This window comes from Oxyura jamaicensis, chromosome 3 (assembly GCF_011077185.1).
Source record: "Oxyura jamaicensis isolate SHBP4307 breed ruddy duck chromosome 3, BPBGC_Ojam_1.0, whole genome shotgun sequence".
In the NCBI taxonomy this organism is placed as follows: domain Eukaryota; kingdom Metazoa; phylum Chordata; class Aves; order Anseriformes; family Anatidae; genus Oxyura; species Oxyura jamaicensis.
In genome coordinates, this window is record NC_048895.1 from 16,291,237 (window position 1) to 16,319,006 (window position 27,770).

Sequence of the window (27,770 nt, forward strand, 5' to 3'; positions counted from 1 at the left end):
CTTTGGGGTTGGTGAGTGGAGAGCCCGAAGAAGAGCCTTCACGTGGTGATGCAGGCAAGACCCTCCCCAGGTCTATTTTCTCTTGTTCAGGTCACTGCTTAGACCGTTTCCATTGTAAATACGGATGTTGTGTCAAAATCTTTGCCATACAAGTTGTTAAATAACACGTAAGTCAGAATGCTTTTTAGCTGAGCTTTGAATTTCAGCCTGTGGTTACAGATGAAAATCTCTGTCTTCCCTTCTCATTTGCCTAAACCGCAAATTGCAGGTGAAGCTGGTCAGGCAGCTAAAACAAATTACAAAACTCGAAGTTGCTTTGCATAGAAAATGGCAGTGTGATTAGCAATGGTTCAGAGGCTGGCATTGTTGGTGCCTGTTCAGATAATTGGCAGATATTTGTGAAAGCGTTTTCCTGTCTCAAGAGAATCCCCAGTTTTGGCATCGGTGACTATTGCTCTAGCATTGCAATGAAAGAGTGTGAGCGTGTGGCTGGGGACTTCCTTTTGTGCCCAAAAAGGCTTAGTGACCTAGTCTGGAGATGGAGGTGCTTGCCTCCAGGTTGTAACTGGTCGGCCATACAGCAAAAGTTGTGTATGGTTGAGGCAAGCAGTTCACAAACGAGTGGAAAACTGTGTTTCCATTCTGCTCAACACGCGGTGAGTTTATTAGAAGAGACTCTTGTTCTAGTGACAGTCAAAGCTGGAAATAGTATTTACTAGGATTTATTTGACAGTCACGGGGTTTGAATACCAGTTTGCAAGTATTTTCACTCCCTTTTAGCCACATCTGAGTGCGTGTACCTATATTGCAAAACCATCCTGGTCTTCATCAACACGGTCTCATTAAGTTTTGCCCGCCCGCCTCTATTAAGATGCAGCATGAAAGGATCGCTCTGATTCATGTTTTTCGGGGATATTATTCAGACCTGAGAACTGATACTTCCTTAGCCAGTGCCAGAAAGCCCTTTCTGTGGTTTCAGTCCACTTTTCTTTAGCAATTAAGGATCAGGTGGCATTAGAGTAACGACTGGTTTTAAGAGCCACTTTAGCCACCTCCGTAGTGGGGAGGAAGCGTGCAGGGCTTCTGCAGAGCCTGGAGCTCTGTGGCGTGACCTCAAGTGACCAGACACACAAAACAGTGAGACTCTTGGATGGAAAGGTCTGCATCATCCAAACTGCACCGACTCCCATCCAAGAACACGCTGTTTACCTGTTCCTTCCAAATTGGTTCATTTTCCGCAAGCCCGAGATGTGATTTCTGTGCTTATCTCAGTGCGACTTCACTGGGTTTAGTGCAGCTGCTCTTAACCTGCCTGTAGCTGTAAGGTGAGGACTGTGGGTTTTGTTTCAGTGACTGAAGCTGAACATTCCCACTATTGATCTGTATTTTCCCTTCCAGTATGTCTGAGGATATTCGTGTATTAATCCACAAATATGCAAGGTGACCACTCCAATCAAAAGCAATAAACCTTACCAGTTAACTCCAACGTGCATCATGTTGAAGGCAAAGTCTGAAAATGGATTGCCATGAGCACAAAGCAGCCAAGCTTCTGTCTGGCCTTCAAGATGTGTACCCAGACCTTGATTAAGGGTGGGGTTTTCCCTATCCTAATAAACAGATTTTGTCTGGGGAGGCGAGAGGCAGAAAGATAGATCATATTTGTCCAGTGCTAAATAAAAGGCTATTTATGCCTACTACATTGGCAGAATTATTCCAGAGCAATTCATCCATGAGAAAATGTGATCCTTGTGTCAGTGCCAAGGTCAGTGAGACCTATGGTGATCTGCAGAATACGGGCAGGTCATCCAAGTTAAATCTGCCTAGGGGCTGACTTAGCTCACACACCACATTTTTTCCAAGATTTATAAAAGCAAACATCTTCTATAGATGAAGGCATGGCTGAGGGTGTGGTGAATGCTCTCCTTTGAGCCAAGGCCTCCTGTTTTTCCTTTCTCCTTTCCAGGTTGCTCCTTCCATTTCCTTTCCATTCTTCTCTCTTCCCAGCACTTACAGGATGCTTAGAAAAGTCGGTCTTTCCCTTCATGCAGCGACCAGTGCCTGTAAAACCCTTCTCGCTCATACTGCATGCCCAGGAAGGACACCAGGAGGTTGCTGGTGTTTGGAGAGGAGTGGCGTGTGCATGGTGTGTCCTCACACAGAATTGCTCAGTTGAGAAGCAGGTCTTTGGGTGGTGGGGAGCAGGATTGTTCTTCTGGTCTGTACCTGCCTACAGGAGGTGGATGCCTATGTTTTTTAGCTTCCCAAAAGCTGATGTTTTCTTTAGCTTCCTTGGTTACTCATTCATGTCATATAAAGTACATCATGTAGCTAAAAGCATACAATATTTTCTTACTACGTTTGTCTACTATCTCTTCTGTTACTATTAGAGATAACAGCAAACCATGTGAATTCAAAATGAGATACCAGAAGTCTTTTTGGCTTGTCTTTTGAGGGTTGTTTGAGCTCTGTTCTGATTGTTTTAAGACAGTTGATGGCTTTCTTCTAAGTTGTGTCTTTGCTTTGACCTGTGTGTGAGATTTTGGTTGAGTTCTGAGTGCGAAGGAATGGAGCCAAAGAGAGATTAACTGGAAATTACCGAGTTTCCTCCCTGCCATCCTTCATCCCTCTCACAGTGGGTTCCTGTCTTTGAGGCCATTAGATGTAGTGACATAAACAGTACTCAAATTCTGGGGTGCACCAGAAGTTTTACCCTTTCTTCCCATCAGTTTGCCTATTCTAGGTAAAGCCAGGTAGCTAGTGTCTAGGAATAAGTAGTGATGGAAGATGAAAGAGGTGAAAATAAGGCATGTGGATACCTGTAGGTCATATTGAAGTGAAGTTTTTGTGTGTCCAGCAGTGATCTGACTTTGCTTTCCCATTTGTTGCATGTTTTCAACCCTCGGAGGTGTTTGCTTCCAGATGATTTGCACTTCTGTTTGTTGGTTTTAATTTGAAGACAAACAAACAAACAAAATTATATTTGCTCTAGAAGACAAATAGCAGAACACCAGAAGCTGTGATAGGAAAGTCACAGGAAACCAAAACCATAGCAGTGTCACGGATCTGTTCAGCCGGAGCCCAAGGGGACGTGCTAGCTCAGTAGGACTGAAGTGTCTGATGGAGCTGCTGGTGCCTGCGTGCACCTGGGTCAGAACGTGAAGGCTGCTCAGCCTCGGTGCTGAGTTGGTCAAGACCACATCCCTGTTAATGCTGTTTCTCCAAAGGGTCCCTCCAATCCCTCTTGAGTGTTCAGGCTCTGCTGCAGGGGCTGGGTTTGTGCCATCCATCTGGATGCACTGAGGTTGTACCCCAGGCTGCCCCTTGGTGCCTCCCTGCACCCAAGAGATGTTAACGGAGGTGATAGAGTAGATTCCAAGTTTTAGGGAGACCGTGGTGGTAATTCCTTGATCCCTCCCAAGTGTGTCGAGCAAGGGAAATCTGGGCAGTAAGCAGCCATCTTCTCCAGCAACCACTGTTGAAGACAACATCAGGGCTGGCTCTGCAGCCCTGAAGCCCGACTCCAGGTTTGTTTTTCCCATTGTAGCCTTTTTTAAGCACGACCTCATCAGAGTAGCTTTGCCTTTTGTGTTGGAGAGAGACAGTCAAGTGGAAGAAAATTTGGTGTGAGCTTTGCCTCTGTCAAATCTACTTATCTTCTTTTGGCTTCTGCACCTCCTTCCCGAGAAGCAGCCTCCTGCTATTGTCACCAGCCCTCCAGAGTGACTGGCTTTTGCTGGAAGGACAAGGGAGTGGATTTAGGGCACTGTCAGCAAGGAGCAGTGGGGACAGCCTAAGAAAAACACTGCTAATTCCGTCTACACCCTTTCCTTAAAAGGTCTGGCAGGGGGCTGCTTATTTTGTAAGGTATTTTCCTGAGCTCATTACATATGTGATAGCAAAAGGCTTTGTCTTTGAGGGTAAAACAGGCTTCTTTTGAGCATCCCAGACACTGCTGGCACAGGGTGAGGGGAGGAAACTCACAGTGCAGTCAAAAAGCCATCCATTTGGTCATGATCACAACTCTTTCCAACAGTTGCTCAGAGAAGATGAGGGTAAGTGTTGTGGGCCCAGCTCCTGCTGTGGTCATACAGAGCTCAGGTACTGGAAGATTCCTGTGTCCATGTTGTCCCGCCTCCCTCTGCCCAGTAGTTTCAGCCACCACACGGGTATCTGACTTCCACCCGACCTCACAGACACTTTGTGGAAGTAGTTCTTCTAGGTGGACGTGGCAGCCCCCTTCTCTGCCTCCTTTTCCATGGCTGTGAGATACAGGGATCTGCAGTGGGAACCAGCAGGCTGGCTCACTGGGCTTTTGGATTAACCCTCCATAGCAATTCAAAAGTTGTCTCCCTCTCAATTTAGATATAAAGAAATAATTTCTGTCTTAAGTTTAAAGCCAGGTGTCTTTTCACTAATTACCAATTAAGACATTTCAGTGGCTGGAGTTTGAGTAACAGGCTGTTGCAAATGGACCTTCATAAGGTTGTGTAAGGTGATGGATGTTTTTTGGAAGCATTAGCAATGGTGGTGGAGATGTTGCTGCTAAAAGGCAAAAGGTAGATTGTGGGGGATCGTTTTTTTCTCGTTCCTCTTATTTCTGTCTTTGATAGCTGCAGAGTGACTGCTATATGTAGGGAAATGGAGCGTGTGGTACTGCCATGGCATGCAAAGAGGAGTTTAACGTCATTTTTATTTGAATCATGCCTTGCTCTTTGTTGGCAGATGCTCCTGATTGAGGGGAAAAAGATATTTTGTTTGTTTGTTTTTACTACTATTTTAAAGTATGAGTGATGGAAGTAGAAGAAAATGCACTGCATATAAGCAAGAACTTTTTCACTTGAAACAAAACACATGGGAACTTCCCACTGGAAATGTTTTGTGTGGACTCGATAGGTCAGGAATCTTGAGCTGCCCACCCCATAGCTAGACTAAATTTCTCCTATTCGTTATAGTTGCATGACCCCTGTCACATATGGGATGCAGTCCTGCAAAGAGGATTTGGGGCAAACAGCATCTGAGCTACAGTTCCTGCAGGGCACACTGCTGCTTGGGCCAGCATTGGTTTGTCTGGAACTGGCCCAAAAGAAAATGCTTTAGACTGGCTCAACAAACCCAAGCGTTTTGGTTTGTGTCAGCCAACAATGAAATGTTTTCTTTTGACTTTTATATTTTTTTTTTCTCAATAGAAAAATCTAATTTTGAATGGTTTGGGCAGTGTCAAGGTTTTGGCACGTATTTCCTGTTGTAAAACATGAAATCTACAGCATCGCCTCCTCTGGAGGAGGCATGCTGGCAGGGCCCAGGGCGATTTAGCTCTGTTTAAGGAAAGAAGCCTATTTAAATGCTCCACTGTAATAAACTGTTTCCACAGATAATGCATCCCTTAGTTTATACCTAATATGCTTCTGATCTTTGCTTTTGAACCTCTTATAGCTGCTTGTGCTCAGTCCAAGAGTCAGGTGTCTTATGGGCTGGATAAACACAAAGATAGAGCCAGTTGTTAAGTAGCTATAGAGATTTACAGAAGTTGACCTCTTGGCTGTTTGGGGTATTAGTCGGGCATGTTTCCCCTGGCAGAGCAGTCCTGTGCTCCTCCTGCTACTTCTTGTGCTCCTGCTTCGTAAGTGAGCAAGTCCAAGCAAATCCAGCTGTGCATTTACCTGCACGTCAGCCCCATGTGGTTGACTTCTCCTGGAAAACACAGCTGGTGGACCCTTGGCTGGGAAGGCCAGCTCTCCAGCTGAGACTGGAGAGAATATGTTTCAAAAAGGACCTATAGTTGAAAAAAATAGAGAATGACTGAGAAACAGCTTTTCCCAAGAAGTGCTAGGGTCGCCGCGATGGCTTTTAGGTTAAAAAAAATGTTTAAGCTTTTTACAATTCTCAGTTGAAGCAGGATGTTTTTCTGTTTAGCTAGATACTTTTCTGTAGGGTATTTGCTTCCAACTGCTCAAAGTAAACTTCTGTAGCTGGCAGCAGAAAGTTGTTTGCTTCCCATACAATGAATTGCTTTCTTTTTAATATTTCATATGGAGCATAGATGCTTGGCTCCAGAAATATCTCACAACTTACTCATAATAATGGAGTTTTGTGAACCCTATTAAGAAGTGCTGCATTGTGCAGAAGAAGGAGGTTTCCTTCATTTTAGCTGTAAAAAGCTGCCGAACAAATGAAAATGAGTAAAATATGTGTTTTTTTTTTCCCCTCCCCTATTCATCAATGCTGTTTTTACTCTTTGTGTAGACAGCTAATTTGCTCGTTGTTTGCCTGAAGGGAATTCAAGTCAAAAAGGAGGATCGAGTTACTAGAAAAAGGTGCTCCTGTCTCCAAAGAACAAAGTACAATGATTCAAGGGAAAAACTTTGAAAATTTGTCAAATGCCAGAATGTAATTTATCCTTGTCCAGGTTACTGCATCTATGAATATTTGTCTAGGATATTTTTGCAACTGTTTCCTCTAGTATCTAGTAAATGTGGATACTATCTGTGACTGACAACTTCCTACTGTTTACGTCATGGTCTGAATCCTTGCATGAAACATACAATGCATCTCCTTGAGAGATGCGTGTAGACCCAAGCACAACAGTATTTGTTCCTTTCTAATGTTCATTTTCAACCTTGTTGTTCCTCGGTAACTTTTTATTAAGTATATTTGAGAAGGCTTTTTCCTTAAGGAATAAGAAAAAATAAACCTGTCCCTTGTCAACACCGTATTTCAAATTCACAGGCACACCTCCATCATCATTGTAAATCCTTTTTGGGACTGCTTCATAGCCCGTTAAATGCACCAGGATGATTGCCATTGACTTCAGGAGGTCCTGAAGTGGGCTCTTCCATGAGATATAACTAATCGTGGATCCAGACTAACAGAAAATGTTTTTCCCAGTAAAGAAATAGCACGGCTACTTTAAGTGTTCTGACGTGTCATTTTTCTTGTAGCTCCATCTTCAGCTCGTGTGCCTTGCTTGGTTATTGGCAGGTTGAGAGGAGTCACAGTGGGTTACTGTTACACGTGCACATGTGGGTAAATTTTGATGTATTCTGGGAAAATCTACTAAACTGACAGGCCTTGTCATGTGGGTAACTGGAAGTTAGGTACATAGGTACAAGTTGGCTTAGCAGCTGGACATACATCTCCAGACCATGCCAGTGCCTCCTGGCATACCTGCACATTGATTCCTTTGTGTTGCTCTCATTTCCTCCTTCCCCTCCTTGCTGTAAGGAGGAATGATTATTTCTGATAGTTTATTTGCTCTGGTACGTTGGTAGGCAGGAGTATACACCGCTCTGGCTCACCTCCAAGCCATTCGGGTGTAACTTGTACTCACCACGTCCTTTGAATTGGAGCTGGTTGTCAGAAAACAATCAACCAAAAAACCTCTCCATATTATTTGATTGCCCATGTCCATTCAATACTGGTGGTGTGAAATGGCAGTTCTTGTTTTAAGTCCATAAACAGCAGGTTGTGGCATGTCTCTTTCACTCTTGGTCCTGTTTTCCAAAAAAAAAAAAAACAAAAAAAACAAAAACAAAACAAAAAAAAACCTTATTGCATCCTTGGATCTGCTTTCTGAGAGTTCCTAGTTTGTACCTTACAGGAAAATTGCATTTCACGCGTAGACCTGTTCTTGCTTGGTGGAAAGTCAGCATGGTTCGTGTGTGGATATCCAGCAAAATAAAGATGTGTTTCCATAAAGTGGTGGCATAGGTAAAGGTGTAGAAATTACAATAGTTATTCTAAGTTAGCACAGAGCATTGAAGAAAGGTTAAAGAAAGTCATTTTGCCACTTATATCTCTCTAGTACATTATGTTACTCAAAGTTATTAATGAATCTTCCTTTCCAGTAACTGGAAAGGTTACTTGAATGATTTGGGTTCTTGGAGGGGTTAAAAGAGAAAGGAACTAACAGAGCTGTGGCTCACCAATGAACGGTTAAATATTTGGCTTAGACAACGTAGGATTTCTCCTGCTAGCAAAAGCAGGAATTTGAGGAACTCATATCTAAATGCATTTTAAAGAAAATGTTAGTAGAATTAAAATAATAATCACAATACTGAAAAGCCCACCAACTTGGGGGCACTGTATTGGGTGTTTCTGTTCATAGCGTCAAAAACATTGCAAGTCAGCGCAGAAGACAATAGTTTTTGTCCAAAGTCAGTGGATGTTTAAATTATATTAGCTTATTAAACACAAAAGTATGTGCAAACCTTAAAGTTCTTCCAAAAGCCTGAAGCTACTTTTAACAGGAGAGATTTGGAAGCATAAAACTAAGTTCAGCTTAGGGAGCTTGGAGCCTCTCAGAGAAAGCTGGTTCAGCCCTCTCTTAATGGAGCCACGCAGTCCAGGGCGCACTTAAAAGTTGCTCTGGGTCTTTTGCAGGGCTTTGGGGGGCATTTCTGGCACATTCTCTCCTGTGAACTCCTCAAAGCGATGGATTTAGATGCTTATCTAGAAGTGGACTGTGACAGCTGTGAAGTGGGTCGGGGGGCTGTGCTGCTCTAGGCCCCGCTGCGAAGCCGAAGCCCTCCTCTCGGCCTGTCCCAGCAAACAGAGCCACTGCTTGTGGGCCAAACAGCTCCTCGCTTTTAAAAAGCAGGCTTTTTAAGAGTCACATTTATGCTGTGATAGAAAAGTATTTCTAGGGCAGATACAGAGTTGGTCACGAGACGGGGCTACTTGTAGTGAGAAATAACACGTTGTGTCCATTTGGGGAAGATAATCGTTGTGGGACAGCAGTAATCATCTCTTTGCTGCTCAGATTTGAAGGAAAGGTGTTATTGATCTGAAGAGCCACATTAATTCTCAAGGCAGGAGTGTACTAGGATGTGTCATGGACAAGGAGCCCAATTCTGCTTGCCTCTGCTCACGAGTAGAGACCGTGGTAGGGCAGTTTGTGGGTAACGCTGTGTGTTACATACACATATACACCATACTGCCTGTGCCACGCGGCTGGCGGGTTTGGGCCCTGGTTTCCACTCCAGACAGATCCAGGCCCTCAAAAAGCCTTGGGACTGTTTTAAACTTGATGCAGGTGAGCAGTTTCCTTGAAATCAGAGAGACCACCCCCAGCACATCACATGTAAGCTTTTGAAAAGCCAGGGTTTGAAGACATCCAAATTTTCAACCTTCCCTGAGCTGGGATTGTGACCAAGCTACTCTATTCTCCCTGCCCTACCAACACTGCAGGACCTGAGGTTTAGCTTTGGTTCGGTGTGAAGCCCACGGAGAAGTTTTCCAGTTGCCACCTAATTTTTGCAACAGCGACCGCCAATAAATGTGAGCACATGTGCAGCATTGCTCTCCAGAAGTACCTATTTTGCCAACAAAGGTTTATGGCAGATCACCCGTGACAAAGAGAGCATTAATGGCTGGAGGAGCTGCTATAAACTCTGTTGCCCTTTGCTGCTTCTGCCTCCAGTTTTGGGGAGCGGGAGGGGAAGGGAAGTTGTAGGAGGCGACCGCGGAGAGGAGGGGGATGCAAGTGAGAGGAGCCCCTGCTGGCATGGCCGGCCTGACCCATTCAGCGGCCTGAATACGATAAATGCCGCTTTATCCCGTCTTGAAAGGAACAAGATAGCGCGGCCTAAATGCCTGGGTGTGCTTAAATAGGCAACTGTGGGACGTTTGAGTGGAGCGTGTTTGAAATCCGAGCTGCCCGGCAGCCCGGGAGCTGCCACAGGTCACCTGCCTCGCTCCATGGGGACGGGCCCAGGTCCCGCAAGAAATCGTCCATGGACGAATTGTAGTACAAATTCCTTTCTTTGTCGGTTGGCCTCTTTCACTAGACCATGGCCTATAAAATTTAGTAAAAACAATTCTTAAATATTATTTGAAAGGGCGAATGGCCACGCTGAAAGGTTTGACAGCTTGACATATAGCGCATGGTTTTGATAGCTCGGAAAGCGGAGCGTGGAGCCGAGGCTCTCCTCCTGCTTGTTACAGCCTCGGCGGTTTTTAAATAGTGTCTAGTTGCTGTGCAGGGCGGCTGCGCTCCCAGCAGCCTGACAGGCAATGAGTCTGCTTCAGTGATCTTAAATCCTTTCAGTCTAATTTGTGAGAGAGCAGAAAAACAGCTAGCACCTTTGGATTCGGCGCTCGGAACCAGAGAATCAGGTATTGCCAATTAAAGCACCATTTCCAGCGATCATATCAGGACAGATTACTTGCAGTTCCTCTGATAATGTCAGGCGGTGCCTAAAGAGAAGGCAACTGGGAGCTCCTCCACAGACAAAGGACCCGAGCGGACCAAACTCATCAGTGGCCTAGGCCGAGGCAGCGAGGACCAGATTGCCGCGTTAGGGCCGTGCATATGTGCAGCGCAAATGCGAGCAGCACGCCTGCTCTGCCCCCGAATAGCCACGGGCCATTTTTAAGAGCCTCTGGCCCCTCAGTCACTGGCCTCCTAGTTAATTGCCACACGGACTTGGTGACACATGGGCAGATAATATGACATTTTCGGTTTCTGTCACTAGCAAACGCCACAGCGTTGCTTGCACTAGTTGCTAAGAAGCTGTCAGAAACCATTAGCAGCTGGCTAAAGTTGCCCTATGGCATTTCCTCATGGCATCAGCAAAACAAGCATAAATCACCCAGCGGAGCCTCCCGCTATACTAATGAGGCTGTAAGCTTGTTTATGGACTAGCATCATTTCTATGATTATTTCCACCTTTTCAGTTCGCCTTCATTTGGCGGCAGGAGAAGTCAACTTCAGGAACAAAGTCGCTGCTGACATTTTACAAATGCGGTTCGTAGCTGCTACCGTGTGGCTGGTCAGTGGTTCTTCAAGTTTGTTTAGTGATCTTTGAAAAGAGGGGGGAAGAAAAGGGGAAGGGGGTGGATCTCTGGAGACCTCACAGAGGTGAGCATATCAAGTTGCAAAGTAGATGGAAATACTAAAATCCACAATTGACCATTTAGACTTCTCTCTGTGGTTTAGTCTTTACAGGATCAATTTTCAATTTAAAAAAGTGGAAGAGGTTAAACAATTTATAAAAGTCTACTGAAGAATTTGCTTTTAGGATAGCCGGGCACTTTATTATCCGCTCCCTCCCTTTCACTTTCTCTGACTTGGGTCGGACGGGGCCAGGGTTTATTGTTTTAGGCTTTTCTGAACATGCACCAGTATTTACACTGGATTGAAAGCATTTGCTTCCAATGAAAATCTTGTCTTAGATTACAACCCAGCAGTGTAATTTCCCTCCCAGATGGGAGTAAAGTAGCAGTATTTGCCTAAAAACAGTAGGAAGAACAAACTGTGCATTAAGCCAAGGCTGTTTTTGGCTTGAGCTAATGATGTAACAGAAACCTTTTATTTGGGATAGGTCACTGCCAGGGATTGAAGGAGGTGATCTGGCTCGCGCTTGAAAGGTTTCTCCATTGTATCTACATAAGTCTTCACTTAAAAAATCCTGTTCCTAATGCTTCTGCTTTCATACAGCAGAAATAAACAGGAAAGGTTCTGGGGAGTGTTATAGGTGGAATGCAGAAAGCTTTTCCTCCCCTAATGGAGGATATAATTCAGGTGCCCCGGAGGCATGCTTTCAGGAATTCTCTTGCCCGAGGTAATGGGAAGCTCAGGCTGCTTTAAGGCCCTGATTATCTATTGATGCACAAAGCTGGAAAAAAGTCATCTCCCTTGGATTATAGTAGATATTTCCATAAATTATCAATGAGTCCTCCTCCCGTCAGGCACGAGGCAATGCCTGCTAAATTAATCTGAAGGGGGTTTGAAATGAGGAGAGAGTGTATTTAAAAAAAAAGGGGGGGGGGGGAGCCATTGTAGGGAGGTGGTGAAAGGCAGTGTCATTAGGTTAGAAGCTTTTCATTTTTAATCAATGAATGCGTAATACTTTTCTTTTCCTTGTTTGCCTCTCTCAGACAGAAAGTGGATTAGCCCGTGGAATTTTAAATGCTGTTGAGTTGTTTCCTTTGCTCATGTTTCTTTTATGAATTATTATTTTATATGGTGAATTGCTTCTCTGTATAAAAGCCCTTTTTTACATACCGGCTTTCAAAGAATTTATCGGATATCTGATTTCTTCATAAAAATCTTGTTTGTTTCTATAACTACTCAAGGTTACCATATCATTAAAGGCACAGGCCAAGTCATAAGGATAATTATAAATTTGCCACAGTCAGTACGGTACTAAAAATATAATGCTAATAATAACTTTTTTTGTGCTGAAAGCTGTTTAACAAATCATAATTTTGACAGTCTACGTACTTTTTTTTTTTTGGTGGTGGTGGGTTTTTTTGATTGCTAACAGAGATAGTATTGATTCAGCCTAATTCAGATGACTTTCTTGATCATCCTTGCCCAGGGGTGTAAAAAACACTTGCCTAATAACATCACAACTCCATGCTGCTACAAATGCAGTGCCTTTAGAAGCCAAGCTATATGGTTCAATCCACGTGCAGGGAGTGAAAAGACTGAATTTCTGTGTGGACTTGTTTATAAACTGCTTTCAGGGTTTGAAACAAAAATTGCATGCAAACTGGCTGGGCACTGCAACTTTTTTTCTCCTTACACTGCTAGCCCATCAGCCCAGACCAAAGTTGGCTGCTATGCAGTTACGTGCTCCTGTAGACATGCTGCTAATGTGATGAGAAGTGTCTGAGACCTTCTCTGCATTAAGGAAATTCATTTTGGATCAGTTGTTGTTTAACGGGATCAGACACCTTGCACGGATGTGGCACGTCAGCACAAAGCCGGGTGTTAATTCCTACGATGTGTGTCAAATTGGTACCTACTTATCCCAGTATGAACTGCTTCAGGCTGGGGCTGGGTGGAGGGGAGGCCAGTTAGCTACCCACATCCCATCAAAAAGTCAGGGTACGTTGAACATCTAGAAAAGACATAAGTGGTGGACCAATCCCGTGGTTGTTACTGAATTTGGGAAGAGAATATGATGTTGCAAGAGAGTTGCATTCACACCAGTTTTCACATCCCAGAGCGGGACACAGCACCCAGCTTTGCACATGTCATGGGTATGGGACACCATCAATGCTTTTCTAATTGCCACCTCAGCCAAAATAGCTGATGGGGATTAATTTTTGGGAAGTGACCCAGTGTGAAGAAAAGCCACTTTTTCTATCTTTGCAAGCAGGATGCTTTGCAGAATTTTATTTTATTTTATTTTATTTTATTTGGTTTTGGGTTACAGTGCTGAATCCAGTGGCAGAAATGGCTGCACTGTCTTTCAGGGTAATCCAGAACTGGGCGGACACAGTCCTGAGACCCTCCCTCTCCCCATGTCTCTTCCCCCCTGTCCCCTCAACCCCTGGTGAATTACAGTGTTAAAGAATTTATACCTCATTTAAATATTCATGCAGTTTATACCCAAAGCCAGGCTTCGGCTGAAGTATATAAAGGTAGCATAAGTCAAAATTTGATTCACTATATTTACAGGTGACGGCTTGGACAACAGTGTAGCTTCCCCCAGCACAGGTGATGATGATGATCCAGATAAGGACAAAAAGCGACATAAAAAGCGTGGCATCTTTCCCAAAGTAGCCACAAATATCATGAGGGCATGGCTGTTCCAGCATCTAACAGTAAGTGAACTCTAGATCACATATGCAAAATAAAACATGGAAAATGTCATAGTTGTAGTAGTCGTAGAAAGCAAAAATACGTATTGTGTTACTGACAGGCAGTTCAGGGAACTTTTCCGAGCAGAGTTGTTGCCTCTTTGCTAGATGCCAGGGGAAGAGCATGGAGCGTATGATGTTATGGTTTTGGGGTGTTTTTTTGTGTGTGTTGCTTTTAGATTTTTGGTTCGAGTCGCAGTTGTTAGCAGGACGTCACCGCAAAGTGTGACTGAAGCTTATACTAATAACCTCGGAGACCTGTCCTGCCCGCTGCTCACAGAGCTGCATCTCCCACTCGCTGACGTGGGAATCGCTGCTTCGGAGCAGAGAGCAGCCTTTGGGCCCTGGTTCTGTGCTCCAGAGAGCTGCAGCAAATAACTGGGGAACTTTAAAAACAAAGCACGAGAAAACAAAGACCTTATTCAGATGTTTGTCAGAGATAGTCAGAAGCTTCACGATGAAAGGTCTGAATGTATCTGGTTTAATAGAAAAGTATAATTTTTGTTTTTGTTAGACATTCTCATTCCCAGAGTGTAAGTTACCACTGTATTTAACATCATAAAGGGGTGGGGGGATGAGCAGCTATTTCTGTTGCCACAGCTACCTGTATTTATTTCTGGGATTAGAAATAAAAAGCTCTGGACAGGTGTGCAGGGTTAAGCTGAATGCTGGAGCTTCTTTAAAGAGTTTATATTGTGTACCACACCTACTAATGTTAGCATTTAGAAAAGTGTTTCTAATGCCATTCTTCTTTTTCATCAAATTATGGTGATCTGACACTGTGTTTTCATCCACTATGGGGATTTAAGCCTTTGGCCGGAGATTTTCTGTCTGCTTTTCTGTGCCAGCAGGATAAGGCCCAGGCGAGGGGTGCCTGCAGTCTGCAGGCAGTAGTGAAGAACAGCTCTGGTCTCTAATCTCAGTGGTTTGACTCTCCCCCCCACCTGTAGGTAGGGTCAGGGTGAAGCCAGCAGCCAGCCAACTTGCCCAGCCCCGGTGGAGCCCAGCCAAGGGCACGTTCCTAACGCAGAGGAAGTGCTCATGCAGCTCGCCCCTCTGTCCCCCGCTGTGCCAAGAAACCAGATATCAGCCGTGACTCTTGTCAGCACGGGGATCAGGCAGGGAATCCTGCCCCACGCGGGCCCGGTTTGCTATGAATGAACCTTCGTGTCTGAGCACTCCTCCTTCGAGGCTGGAGAGGGCCTCGGATGTCTCCAAGTTAATCTCAGGCTCTACATCAGCTGTGCCTCAGCTTTGCCAGCTCCTTAGCCCTATCCCTGCCGTGTTCAGTGTAGTGCTCCGAAAGGCCCAGGTCCCATGTGGTTTGGCGCAGACACGGTGGCTCCTCAATCCTAGGTCTTCTCCCAGTTCGAGCTGAGAGCCTGGTGTCTCTCTGCAAGTAGATGTGAGGTTAGGAGCGTCTCTCTCCAAAACAGTCCGTCCCAAAAGAGATGCCATGCCAGCAGCGATGCTCACACCAGCATGATGCAGCCAGTTCAGGTTCTGGTGTGAGGAGATGCCCTGCAAGCTCTGCAGTCAGGACAATGACGACGAGGAATGCCAGGGAACACCGAGCAACAGCACATCAGTCCCTGCATTTCCCAGCTGAGGAAAGGTGAATGAAGGAGTATATGTTACTATTGTTAATACTTGTAGTAATTTTTCCTGGAAGCGGCCTGTTGCTGTGTTTGTGCTAATAAATCACCCAGGCCAGAAACATTAGTGTCTGTAACACTAAACTGCTTGAGCAGTCTCTGGCATGCTCTTAGCCTGGGCCAGCTACCACCCTCAATGCCTTCTCCTGGGAACAGGGCAGAAGATAGCAGGGGTGACTCCTGAAAGACATTGTGGAAGGAGCCCAGGCTTCACCTGACCCTGCAGCTGGCTTCCTGAACAGCGTGAGGACCAGAGAACAGACCCCGTTTCATCCAGATTAAGTGTAGGATGCAGGTGGCTTTTCCCTCTTTTGCTGTGCAGTAATGGTGTGCAAAAGAGAAAATGAGAGTGCCAGTGGAGCTCACTGCAGTAATGGTAGGTGTCCCTTGGAGTCACCACCTGGGTCTACCTACTGCTTGTAAGGTGGTCCATTCTCCTGGAAAGCTCAAGCACAGAACCCCCAGGACCTGTGCAGTGAAGCCACTGAGTTTTCTACCTTACAGCACTGAGCTAAAGCTTGCTTTTGGAAATCCGCCACCCCCCGTGCAGACCAAGCGCAGCCAGGTGAAGCACACAACTTTACTGCAGGGCAGCTTCTCGTGGCAGCAGCAGGGTAGCTCCAGGCTTGTCTGATCCATCCAGTGAAGCAGATTTGGGTTGCAGCCCCCAAGCCCAACCTTCTGCTAGGACCTGGGACAGGCCTTTCAAAATGACTCTCGGTGGGGTCAGGGAGAGTTAAAATGGAAGCAGGGCTGGACAATCTCGTAGGCTGCAAAGCCTCTGGAGAACTCATGCCTGCAGAAGAGCAGTGCAGCTTGTGCGGGGAGGAAGGTGTCCTCCAGTAGGCATGTTGATAACACAGGAAGAGCCAGCACCATAGTCAGTGCTAGAGCAACACGGTGTGTTGAACAGGTGAGCTGCTTGGGGTGCTGTCCTTTTCAAAAACCCAGCGTGTGAAGGTCTAGCAGGTAGTGGGGGTGCTCCCACAGGCCCACACGAGGGCCCAAACTCTGCAGCAGTAGCATGAGGGCTTTCTGGGGTGGAGGCAGGCAGATCTTTAGTACTCACCTGGCTGTAAATGTCTCTGCTGGCAGCCTGGGACAGATGTGCTGGCAACCGCTGTCCCAGGACGTTGCTGTCAGTGGCTTTAAAAGGTGCAGGAATCACTGCTTGGCTACGTAGAAAGAAACCCAATGATTGCTGCATACCCAGGCCCAAGTTATGACCTCAGTCAGGTCAGAGGAGCAGGGGCTGAGAGGCTGAGGAAGTTAAGACTGCAGTTTATTTTTGATATTGGGCCTTGTGACTGCTCTTATATCCCCAAAGACTGGGGTGACGGAGTCCCCAGCTGGGCTTCACGGCAGGAGGGAGGTCATCCCGAGGAATGGGCAGCTGAGGAAACCAGAGATCCCCCGTCACTTATTTATTGATTGATAATTAATGAGATCGATTGTTAGTCTTCCCTAGGTTGGACGCAAGGTCCCCCTGAAGTGGGAGGGGAGGAGAGATGGGAGGTGGTTCTGTACAGGCAAAGGACTTGTCATGGCGGACGATCTCTCCCTTTTACCCCCAGTGCTTAACCTGCCTTCACTTTCCCATCTGTGAAATGGCAGGGAGGCAACGAGCAGTGGTTAAAGGCAAAATGCAGCATCCCCTTGACCACTGGTAATTCCTGATCGTGCTGTTATTTGCGAGCCCTCCTTTTCAGGGGCAAAGGATTTTTCTCACAATTATAATATTAATACACATCAGTGGCATGGAATTAAACAAAATAGACAGTAATTGCTGTGTCTGTCATACTAATGATTAATGGTTGGAAAGATTTAAAATAAATGTAGGTCTAATACAATCTTTTAAAAGTGTATAGGCTGGTTTAATTCCTCCTATGCAGTTATTTCATCCCAAAGACTATTAAGCCTTCCTCTGTGTACTGACTTCATTTCCTAAGGTTTGTCACTTAGTTCTCATTTTCCACTTAGGAGGAAATTCTTTTTTCTTTATTGAAGAAAAAATCAAATGCAAGGCCGTAGCCTCTCCGGTTGTTGAACTGTTTGGGCAATAGCTCCGGCTCGGTGTCATGCTGCAGCCCCCCATTATTTTGACTGATGTGCAGAGCTGAGTTGACGTATGCCCAAAGGGTAGGCAAGCGCTGTCCTCTGTGGACGCAGGCAGTATGCTCTGAAACACTTCAGGGGATAAATTCATCCAAATTGCCTTCCTTTTCTTCCCCCTGAGAATAGCAACAACAAAAATAAGCTAAAACAATACAAGAAGTGGTAGCCAGACTTACACTTAAGACTTTGCAGTTTTTATTTTTTAACTGTTGCTATTCTGACTGAAGTTTTATTAATACCCGCGTCGGAATAGGTGTCTCGGTTGGCCATTAGTTAGGCAAAACATAGCTGTTGTTGAAATTTATGGTGGCAGATTATTACACCAGCCTGTAAATTTTGATGTTTGTGAAATCTGTTTTTAGGGAAATGCCATAAATTTGAAGTGCGAGGCATGGCCTGTTACTATTTTTTAAGAAAAAATCTACTAATAGTTTGGTGAAGAGGTGAGGATGTCCCCAGTCTGTAGAAGCTGAGCCCCAAATTAGGTGGGGTTTGTGGGGAGGCATCAGGTGAACATTGAATGCCATCAAAGGGGTTGTGGCAAAGCGTTCCTGTGCTGGAGCTGGGCTCCACAAGGTTGCCCTGAGGGTAATTCCAGGCTGTGCTGCAGCATGGCAAAATTTTGCAGGCCCTCTTTTTTTTTATTATTATTATTATTTGGATCACTTTACATTCAGGGATCACATCTCCCCACCAATTTCAGGCAGATCTCCTCGCTGTAACGTATAGCCCTCAGCAGGGATTGCGAAATAAGGGAAAAGCTTGGAGGAAGGGAAGGAAAAAAAACATACTGCCTACAACGAGATCTGTGTAAATTTAATTGTGGCAACAGGATTAGTTTCTGCTTCAACCCATAGTATGGTTTTGTCCCAGCAATTGTACTTTTCTGTTTAAACTGTTTAGAAGCAGGGAGCTTAGGGGGGTGTCTCTTCAAGTATTTTGTCCACTCATTGTGAATTCTCTGCACACTTTAAATTCAGGTTAATTTAAAATGTTGGGATTCAAACCTCATTTTGAGGATTATGCAATGTAATTAGTTTGTTACATGATGAGTGTTTGATGATCTTCACGTTCATCATCTAATCAGGCAAAAAAAAAAAGCAACATAAAATTATAATCCCAAAAGATGTTTAATAACAATTTAAACTATTGAAGGCTTTATTTAAGTACATCAGGGGATTATAAGCTACTTTTTTTTTAATGGTGCCAAGAGGTAGATTCAAGGACTTCAAACACCTTTTAAAAAACAAATTACCATGATTTAAAAAATGAATGGGCCTAGGATTTCTTTCATGTAAATCCCATAATTTAATCATTATTTTTAACTGCTTTTAAAACCATTTCCTTAAGAGGTTAAACCTTACTGAAATGGGAGACCAAGCAGAAACTAAAAGACGTTGCTGAAATATGTTGACTTTACAGTAAAAATGAGTGTTTTGTTTTTTTTTTTTCTTCCTGTTATGTATCTGGATTTTGAACTTTTATTGATTGCCTGATACCATTTTAATAAACAAGATAAATTTTAATAGGCAATATGCAATCTATCTAGCAAAGCTGTTATTTGTGTAAAAGAATTTATTGGAGACAGGTATTTGAAGCAGACGCTTTTTACTTAGCAAGATCCTCTTATAAGAGGCTGCATCTCTTCACAAGATGCTATTCTGGTAGAAGAATACTGTCACACTGCTTATTTCAATATTTTTCATTTATATATGATTATTTTACAGGCGACCAACTTTTTAAGATAAGGTGGATTGCAAGTTGTCTCTTAATATCCCTCCAAGGTTATGAGGTCCTGCCTTGGGAGGAGCGGGGGGTTAATTTGGCTCCCATCCTCTCTCCGTGTTTGGAAAGGAGAATAGCGAGAGGGCAAAAGGGTACAAAACTAGGCTGCTGGAAACCTAAAAATGGGAAATCATTGGCCAAAACCAGGAAGGATTTTCTTTGTTCTCCTCACTGAAGGGTTTAGAAATGTTAAAACAAACGAAGCCCCCCAGAAGCTTTCCCCCTCATACTACTTACAGCACCCCTCCATCTGTGTAACAGGGATCATATTCCAATATATTGGACTCAGAACGAGTTTTTTTTATTATTATTATTTATTTATTTCCCCCTTCTTCCCAAATTCGCAAGTCTCCTCTTTCACTTGATTTTATTGTGGGCAAAGCTGTAAAAATCTTTCTTCCACATCTGCAAGACTTCTTAGTGCCAGCTGTCCCGAATTCCTGGGAAAGCCAGGCAGTTTTGGTCTGGTCATCCGGGCACCTCTGTCCCCAGGAGCAAAAACCAACATGCAGGTTGGTGCACAAGTCATGGTGAAGGGGGGGTTCAGACGGTCCCTTCTGCCGGCAGAGGTGTGGTGGCAGTCGTCTTTAACAGGAGAAAAGAGGAAATTTTATTACGGGAGAAGATAATTATTCCGAGGCTCTGTCAGAATTGAATTGAGAGCTCCAGAAAGGAGGACAAACAGGATTTAGGTAACTTGGTTTGAATTAACTTCTTAACCCTTGGGTTTGATGGAGCGCATGGACTGTCAAAACCTTAAGCATTTTTTTAATCTTCATTGAATTTGTTGCTTTGACCTGCTGTCCAGCCCCCATGGACTGTCCCATTTTCTAATGTTGGTGAATTTTGCCATTTTTAAAGAAAACTGTTGTTTTCTTTAAAACAACAAAGGGAAAGAGGGTGGTGGTGGCTACCCGTGGCAATGCTTCTGTTGCTCCACTTGTGTGAATTTCTAGAATATTAAATAGTCAGCTCGGAGCTGTGCTACAAACCTTTGGGTTTAGACCAGAAAAGAAAGACACAGGGTCCTTTAGTCAGTTTGTTCAAGGAAACTCGCTTAGGCTGTTCTCATGTGCAGAAGTTTGATGTGGTCATAACATCTGCTTTCTCAGATCTAATTCAGTCTCATTTCTGATGAAGACAGCCACTGTGTTGTTTCAAACTGCAGGGTAGGAAGCATCTCATCCTGAGCTTCTGGCAGGTCTCAGGAAGAGTGATCCAGGGAAGTGTTTTGGTTGAAATCAGAAGTAGCCAGCAGCCTGGGCTAGATTTTAGAGAGAGAGAGAGTGTTCCCAAAGGGCTGTCTTATCTTTTTCCCAGTCTCTACCTTGGAGGCACTGTTGTACTGATGTGGAAGCCACTAGCACATTAAAGAATTTGAATTATTCGGAAACTGCTGAAACACATTAGTATTTACACACCAGAAGAATTTCACATCCGAGTAGAAGCAAGGGAATACTGAAAAGTTGAAACATGATAAACATTAATTCAGATGTTAAATTACACTTGCTCTGGTTGTACTAGAACTCCTTTTGTTTGCATAAATGCTCTCAGAAATGAGTTTACCAGCAAGAATGTTTGCAGTAATAAGGATTTTTAAGTCAACACTAGATGCTTTGCTTTCTTCTCCACCTTCTCTTCTCTTTTCAAATTTGCAGCTGTGGTATTTTGCGTGTGTGACTTCATTTTGGAAATGAGCCTCCTCCAGGCAGGGAACAGAAACGTGTTATGTGACTTACTGTCTTTCTGCAGTCAGAGCGGCTGTATAAAATTCATGTATCACATTTTGAAGGCGAGGGGGTGGGGGGTGGATTCTGACCACCAATTTGTAAATCTGGAAGTATCCACGGAAATATTTTGGCAAATAATTTGCAGTACTAAGTACACCAAAGGAAACAACAGTATCTTGGCAGGCAGTTTGTGAGCAGGAAATGAGGATAAATTCATGGGCTCAGTTGTTCATTATTAGCTGTTTGTTTAGCTTGTTCTCTAGCACAGTTGCTACAAAAGAGTTGATGTTGATTCTCAGATATGCTTATGTATATAAGTGCCAGTGTTAATTTTTTATTGGCAATCTCCTAACTCTTTGAGTTTCACAGAGCAGCAGCGTAAGCTAGCGAGTGACTTAATCAGATCAGGTGAAGTGCCAAAATATGAGGCACCAAAGCAGTTGGGCACATATCTGATGAGATGTGTTAATCTGTGGTGTAAGATAAGCTGCCTTTCAGATAGGGTCAGGTTTGGAAGGGGTACATAAAGTTGTGTAAGATGCATTCCCTCGCTCTGGCATAGAATATCCTACATCTGTTCGCATGAACTTAACCCGTGTCTGAATGAACCACAGTCCTGATATTGCAGGGAATACGGGAGTGGGGAAACTGTTTGCCTGTTGTTCTTGGGACAGGCATGAGAAGTGAGTTGTTTTCTACCCGTTTTAAAAATTTTGCTTCTTCTTTCCTGCGTTTACCCCCAGCTACACAGAATCTGTACTGTTATAGCTTACATGTTTTTCTCATTGCATACATCCTAGAAGCCCTAATTCCCAATATTAACCAGTTATGTTTATTGTATGCCCATCAAAATTTCCTGCAGAAAACTTTTCTTGAGGAAGGATTTTTTTTTGTGTGATGGCAAGCTAAATTTTTCCATGAACAACACTTTCCTTTTCCTCGAAATGCTCAGCTGAAAATCCATTATTCACTATATGAACAAATGTGTTGATCAGACTCACATTTGCACTTCTAGCTCCTCACCCTGTAACCTACAGTGATGCTAAATATATGTGTAGAGAGAAGGTAAGTAGGCAGAAAAGAGTTTAAGTTAATATGTAGTTATCTAATTTACCTCGTCTTTTGCATCATTTCCTGATTTAGACCCATAATACTTTGCAGAGTGCTCGTTTCACTTCAGTGGTGGGCCATCATTTTAATAAGGCAAGGTCTAGGAGACTTACCAACGGGTCTTCTGTTTTATGAACCAGAAACCTCTGCCCAGATAGTGCTTCTCAGGTGCTAGGATAACACTAATATTCCTTTCCTGACTACTTGACCCTTTCTAATCCATCCTGTACAGCACAAGACATTACAGAATTAGGTAAAAAAAAAAATAACAAAAAACACAAAACACTATGATGGTCTGTATCAAGGAATTTCTTTAAGCGCACAGGGGAGATGGGAGCACTCTGCCTTAGGTGCCTTGCAGACTCCATTCTCTAAAAGTAACTTGGAAGTGAAACTCCACTTTGTAGACCCACCTTTATTCAAATCAACCAGAGCTTTTGAGGTCTGTAGGTGATACTGGGAAGGTGAATGCAACGTTTGTCTCACGGAAGGCAGAAAGCTGACTGTGTGGCCTTGCCACTGCCCTGGCTGTGATCCAAGCGCGGGACCATGGGTGCAGCAGGTTGGGAGCCCCGTGGGGCTGCCAGTGGCACCGGGGGCAGATTCGTTTGGTAATAACCAGAATCTTCGGATTCTTCTGAATAAAATGCAATTTTAGTAATGTTTTCATAAACAGTAGTAATGGTGGCATTTTAGTAAACAGTGGCATTAGTTGCATCAAAATTGCACCACATTGGCTTTTAAATTACTCCACCTGTCTGGATGAATAGGATTTTCAGTGTAGAGGCACACAGACAGCTGCTGCTAATGTTTTCTTCTCCCTGTGCAGATAATGCTGGCAAATCTACAGCCATAAAGGCTTGGTTTGTGATGTAAAACGCTACCTGACCTACTGGCTCTGGTGCTACAAAAGGACCAGCTTTAATTACTAATGGCCGTGTTGTAGTTTTGTACTTGTTGATGTAAAAATGTCATCTTAGAGCAGCGTAACCTCTGGTTCACTTCCACTGGCAGCGTTACACTCGCCACAATTATTTTCAAAATAATTTGAGCTCCTCAGCGGCAAGCTAAAATCCTGCCTCATTAGCTTGCAGATAATTAGCAGGGGTCTGGCCCTCTGGGTCCCTCTGCCCTCCGGTCCCAGTGGTTCCCCAGCACCCCAAGGGACGCACCAGGCTGGAACAGGAATCGTGGCCGTGTGCACTTAGAAATCGCACTCGATTTGTTTGTAGGATTGTCCCTCCCCTGTGTTGGATGGTGTAATGCACCAGTGCTAGAAATTTGTGGGACAAATTCGCTCCTGGGTCATTCCCCGTTAACAGCCCTGAAGCTGAAGGGTTGGCACGGAGGCGAGGTTGGTAGCAGCCGGTCATCTGCTGCGTGTGACGATGCTGGAACTCTAATTGCAGCACCGAGCTATGGAGAGGGGACTCGTAGGTGCCTGGTGGCCCTAGCTGTTAACCATCAAGGGTGTGATGTTGTCTAGCAGGGCAGCAGTGCTGCCCGATGCCATTTCAGTGCCTGGCTGTGGGGCGGGATGCCATACTCGCAGGCACTGCCAGCCTTTTTTTTTCCACCATGCCCCCGATACCAAAAGGGCAGGTTGTTCGCTCCCCAAAATGTGCAAGGGCTCAAAAAGGGTTAAAGGCTCTAATGGTGCCATTAAAAATACAGCTTGCCAATGAGCTATTTTGTGCGAATGGTATAAATATAAGATACACTTGTCTGGCTCATTTGCAAGCATTCTTTTTGACTTCTTTCACACAACTGGTGTTTTTGTGTTTAATTTAACAAGAAATGAGTAGTAAATGAAAGCTGCTGCCTGAAATCCCACTGTGAGCGTGTTTTGCACTTGGCTCCCCAGTGAAAAGGCAATTTGTGAAATTATGTGATAGAGTAATTAGATGAAGCCAGGGCTTCTGATTGTTGCCATGCTTATGTGGTAAAGGTTTGCTGGGGGAAAAAACGGATTATTACCCTGGCAAGTTGGCTCAAAGCTTCTTCATTTATTTGTAAACAGAATATTTAGTGACCGCATAGGAAGTAGCTGTAATCACCAGCTCGTAAAGAAACCACAGCAGAGCTTTTGGATTTTTACAGAGTGCTCATGTAAAATTTAAGCTGGGAGGCAGAATCCCTGTTAATGTAATTAGGATCTAATTTACCACCCTTTGCACACAGATGTAATAATGTCGAGATATTTATTCTATCTTTAAGCACATTACATATACCTCGGCGCAGCAGTTACTGAACAGAAACAGGTGTGAGCACTTTCCGGATTCATTTTTACTCTGTAAACACACAGCGATTTAAGGGGAAATATTTACCAAAAAAAAACGAGGGGAAAGAACGTCTGCAAATGAGGCAGTAATGGACAGTTGCCCTTTATGTACTGATGGATTTCTCAATGGTTAAGTAAATTAAAGCAAATGCTAGAAAAATCAATAGGCTTGCAGAGTCTTGGTTGTGCCTCATAGACTTCAGGACAGAATGACAGATGTGGTGCATATGACCCATTTAAGTATTAATGCTTGGGAAATTGCCTCTGCGTGCGAGGTTATAGGCCTAGAAATATTGTTAGATTAAATTACAGACAATAATATTTTTAAGCATATACGGAATTTATATGTTTCAGTTTAGTTGTTCCTGTGTGTTACGTTGGCCCTGGAAGATGAGTTGCGTCCTTGTGTCTCTGGAACGGTAAATCAGTTGTTACCACGTTCGAGCACTGAATTCTCTTTTTCCAGGGCTGCCGAGGATCACAAGTGTGTTGCATGCTACGGGGCTATGGCCAGGGACAGAATGTGATCGCTAGCAAATGTAGCATATAAGTGAGTCTAAATTAAAGATTATTAGAAAATGGGTTTCCAAAGCTGGGAGGGCTTGTGCAACGCAGAGCATCGCTGTTCAGCCAGGTTGCTCTGTGGGGCTAAACTCAAAGTGAAGCACAAGGCACGTGGTTGAGGCAAGGCAGCCATGAAATCAGACCTTTCTCACCATTTCCTGCAAGCGCCGCGATTGCAACAGGGTGAGTTTGCAGAGGAGGGATGAGTAAAAATTGACCCTGTGCAGAAATCCTCCCCAGATAACAGCGTTGCAATTAATCCAGCTCGAGATGAGCTGGTATTCACCATCTACATTTTTTTGTCATGTCTTGCCATCCTCCCACTGCAGTGGCGGGGCGGCAGACCGAGGTAAAGGTGTCTGTGCCACCTGCAGAAGGAGTATGGGGCAGACACGTCGGTCCCCCCATGGCAGGGTAAGCACCAGGCGGAGCAGCAGGTTGGCAGTGTTGGCCACCGCACCTCGCTGCCATCCTGACGTCACCCTGGGCGCTCACTCCTGTGTTAGATACAGCTGCTATGTTTAATGTTTGAGGCAGCTTTAGACTTTGGCAATTATGGCCCTATGCCTTGTTGGAGTCATTGCAGGGGAAGCGTTGGTATGTTCCTTTCAAATATTAACTCGCACTACCATTTATGTAATAGAAGTCTCTTCCTTTCATTTTTCTGCTCCTTGCTTATCTGTGATATTTTACTTTTGGGTACTGCTGCCTCCTTTCCATCTCGCCCCTTTCTCTCTTTCCTCTTCCTTTTCCCTAAAATGTGAGAACTCACCCGGGAGCCAAACAAAGGCTCTCGGCCAGGTGTAGCGGCCGCATGCTGCGACCGGCAGCAAAAAGCTGCCACGGCAGCAGGGCAGATTACTGGGACTCGGGGCCTGTTGAGGGCTTGTTTGCGTGTTCAGGAGGGATGAGGGAGGCTCATCCTGAAGGCTGTCAGGCCAGGGCTGAGTGATGGCAGCCCCTTGCCATTTGCCCACATCCAGCAGCATCATTGCTATGGAGACAAGGCGCAGGGATGAGGGCTGCTGCCGAGGCTCGGGCAGCATCCTCACTGGCTGCTGCAGCCGCCAGCCTCTCGCGGCAGCACGCTCGAGCTGATGGCCCTCGGTGGCAAAGCAGCCAAATCTCTATGGTAGAAATGATGTGCGGGTTTTTGGGTGCACAGGCAAATCACTTCCAGCACCGACCCCAGCCTCAGCAACTTCTTGTGTGACAAAAATTGTCTTTGCTTGTTCTGTCATTGTGATGTACCTCATTTGCCTCCTTTTGAGTTATTTTGTGTGATGCAAAAGATGAAGTGTATTTGCCAGGAGCCTTGGGCTTACCTGTGCGGTGGCATGGGATGGCCGTGGTCCTGTCCCATCGCGGGTGTTGCCGGATCCTTATGTTGTGAGCCTTGGCAGCAGGGATGGGCAGGGAGCTGGCTTTCCTGCCCCATCGGGTGCTGCAGCCTTGGAGCATCCGCTTTCCAAGTTGCTGTAAAAATATGCTGACATAAAACCGACATTGGAAATACAGGGTGAGCGTTCTTTGTTATAAAAGTCATGGGACATTTGAGAACGAGATTAGAAAAAGATACATTGGCTTTATAGCCATCGTTTTGCAGCATTCGTCTTTTAGCCCTTGCATTTTAAGGCTGCAAATTCATTTCTGGTTTGGCAGCAAATGGCAACTCGGGAAGAAGTGGTACTGGCTGAAACATGCTGCTACACTTTCGAGTATAAAAGTTCGCTTTTAAAAAACTTCTGGTATTGCATTTATTTCCTTTGAGCAAATTGATTTCCCCCCCTCCCTGTGATGTTAAAGTACATTTGGCAGTAATCAGTTTATCCTTATTAGAAGCCATGGTAAAAGGCACAGTTGCTGAGTCAATTCGCTCCCTTTACTTCCCCTATTGAGCCTTAATGTGTCCCAGTCCCCACCCCTTACAGTGAAAACATCATCAATTATAGGGCTGACAGGAGCCTGGGGCTCAGTGTAGGTTGTTCCTTGGGGTTATTCATCTTGCACCAAAACACCTGGCACTCAGCAACATTCATCACTTCCCCCTACCTAAAATGATTGAGTAAACAGTGGGGTGAATCATCAGAGGAAAAAAAAAGGGGGGGGGGGGATGAGTTTGCATGTGTTGGAGGCAACTTTGGGCTTGAACGGCAGGAGAAATTGTACCATCAACTGCATTTGCTCTGGTTTGCTCCCATGGTACGTGTATTTACTCCATACACCCCCAAATCCCCTCTGGCAGGAAGTGTTTCAAAGTGGGATCTTCATCCTTAAATTTGATACGGCAAACTCTTTTTCTCCAAAACCTCTAGAAATAGAAAAGCACAGAATAAAATGTGCTTTGTTACAGTCGTCTCCCCTCCAACCAAAACAAAGCAAACCAAACCCAACCAGCCAAGCGAATCCAAACAATGAAACCTCAAACTTAGCGATTATTTAAATTTTCAAAGTTATCTTGAAAAAATAAGGACTTTGCTTCCCTTTACCCCCAAAATATAACGCAGACATGATAAAGCAGGAGAAATTCCCTTAGCCGTCCACCTGGGTTGTTTTTGTGCCCGGTGCTGCGGTTAGATGGTTGTCTAAATAAACAGAGATTATGCGCAGGGCTTTATCTCAAAGCTGGCACTGGTTATCACACTGCTTCCTCCCACTCCCTCCCTCCGATTGTGAGTTGTATAAGAAGACTTAGCAAGCATAACTTACAGCTGATAACCTTTGAATGTTAGTTCAAGGAAGCTGTGCCATAGTAACAAAAATCATGCAAACGCCGTTGCAGCCTACTCAAATGAGCGGCAGTTTGCCCGGAGCGCTGATTTAGGAGAAGAAATACTCACTTGGCTTTTTACTCCAAGAGCTTGATTTGAATTTGGCCACTGCGGAAATGATCGATAATTTTAATATTTGAACAATAGGAAGAGATGCCAGGAATGATCT

At 44.6% G+C, this 27,770-nt stretch overlaps 1 protein-coding gene across 4 annotated transcripts in view; it reads left to right on the forward strand.

The window, feature by feature from the left end:
* The window catches only part of MEIS1 (Meis homeobox 1), a 103,997-nt gene that overhangs the window by 41,197 nt on the left and 35,030 nt on the right, over positions 1-27,770 (forward strand). For all 4 annotated transcript variants that reach the window (XM_035320152.1, XM_035320155.1, XM_035320151.1 and 1 more), the window contains exon 8: positions 13,409-13,554. In XM_035320152.1, the coding sequence (XP_035176043.1) occupies positions 13,409-13,554 (146 nt within the window). The remainder of the gene's footprint in view (positions 1-13,408; positions 13,555-27,770) is intronic.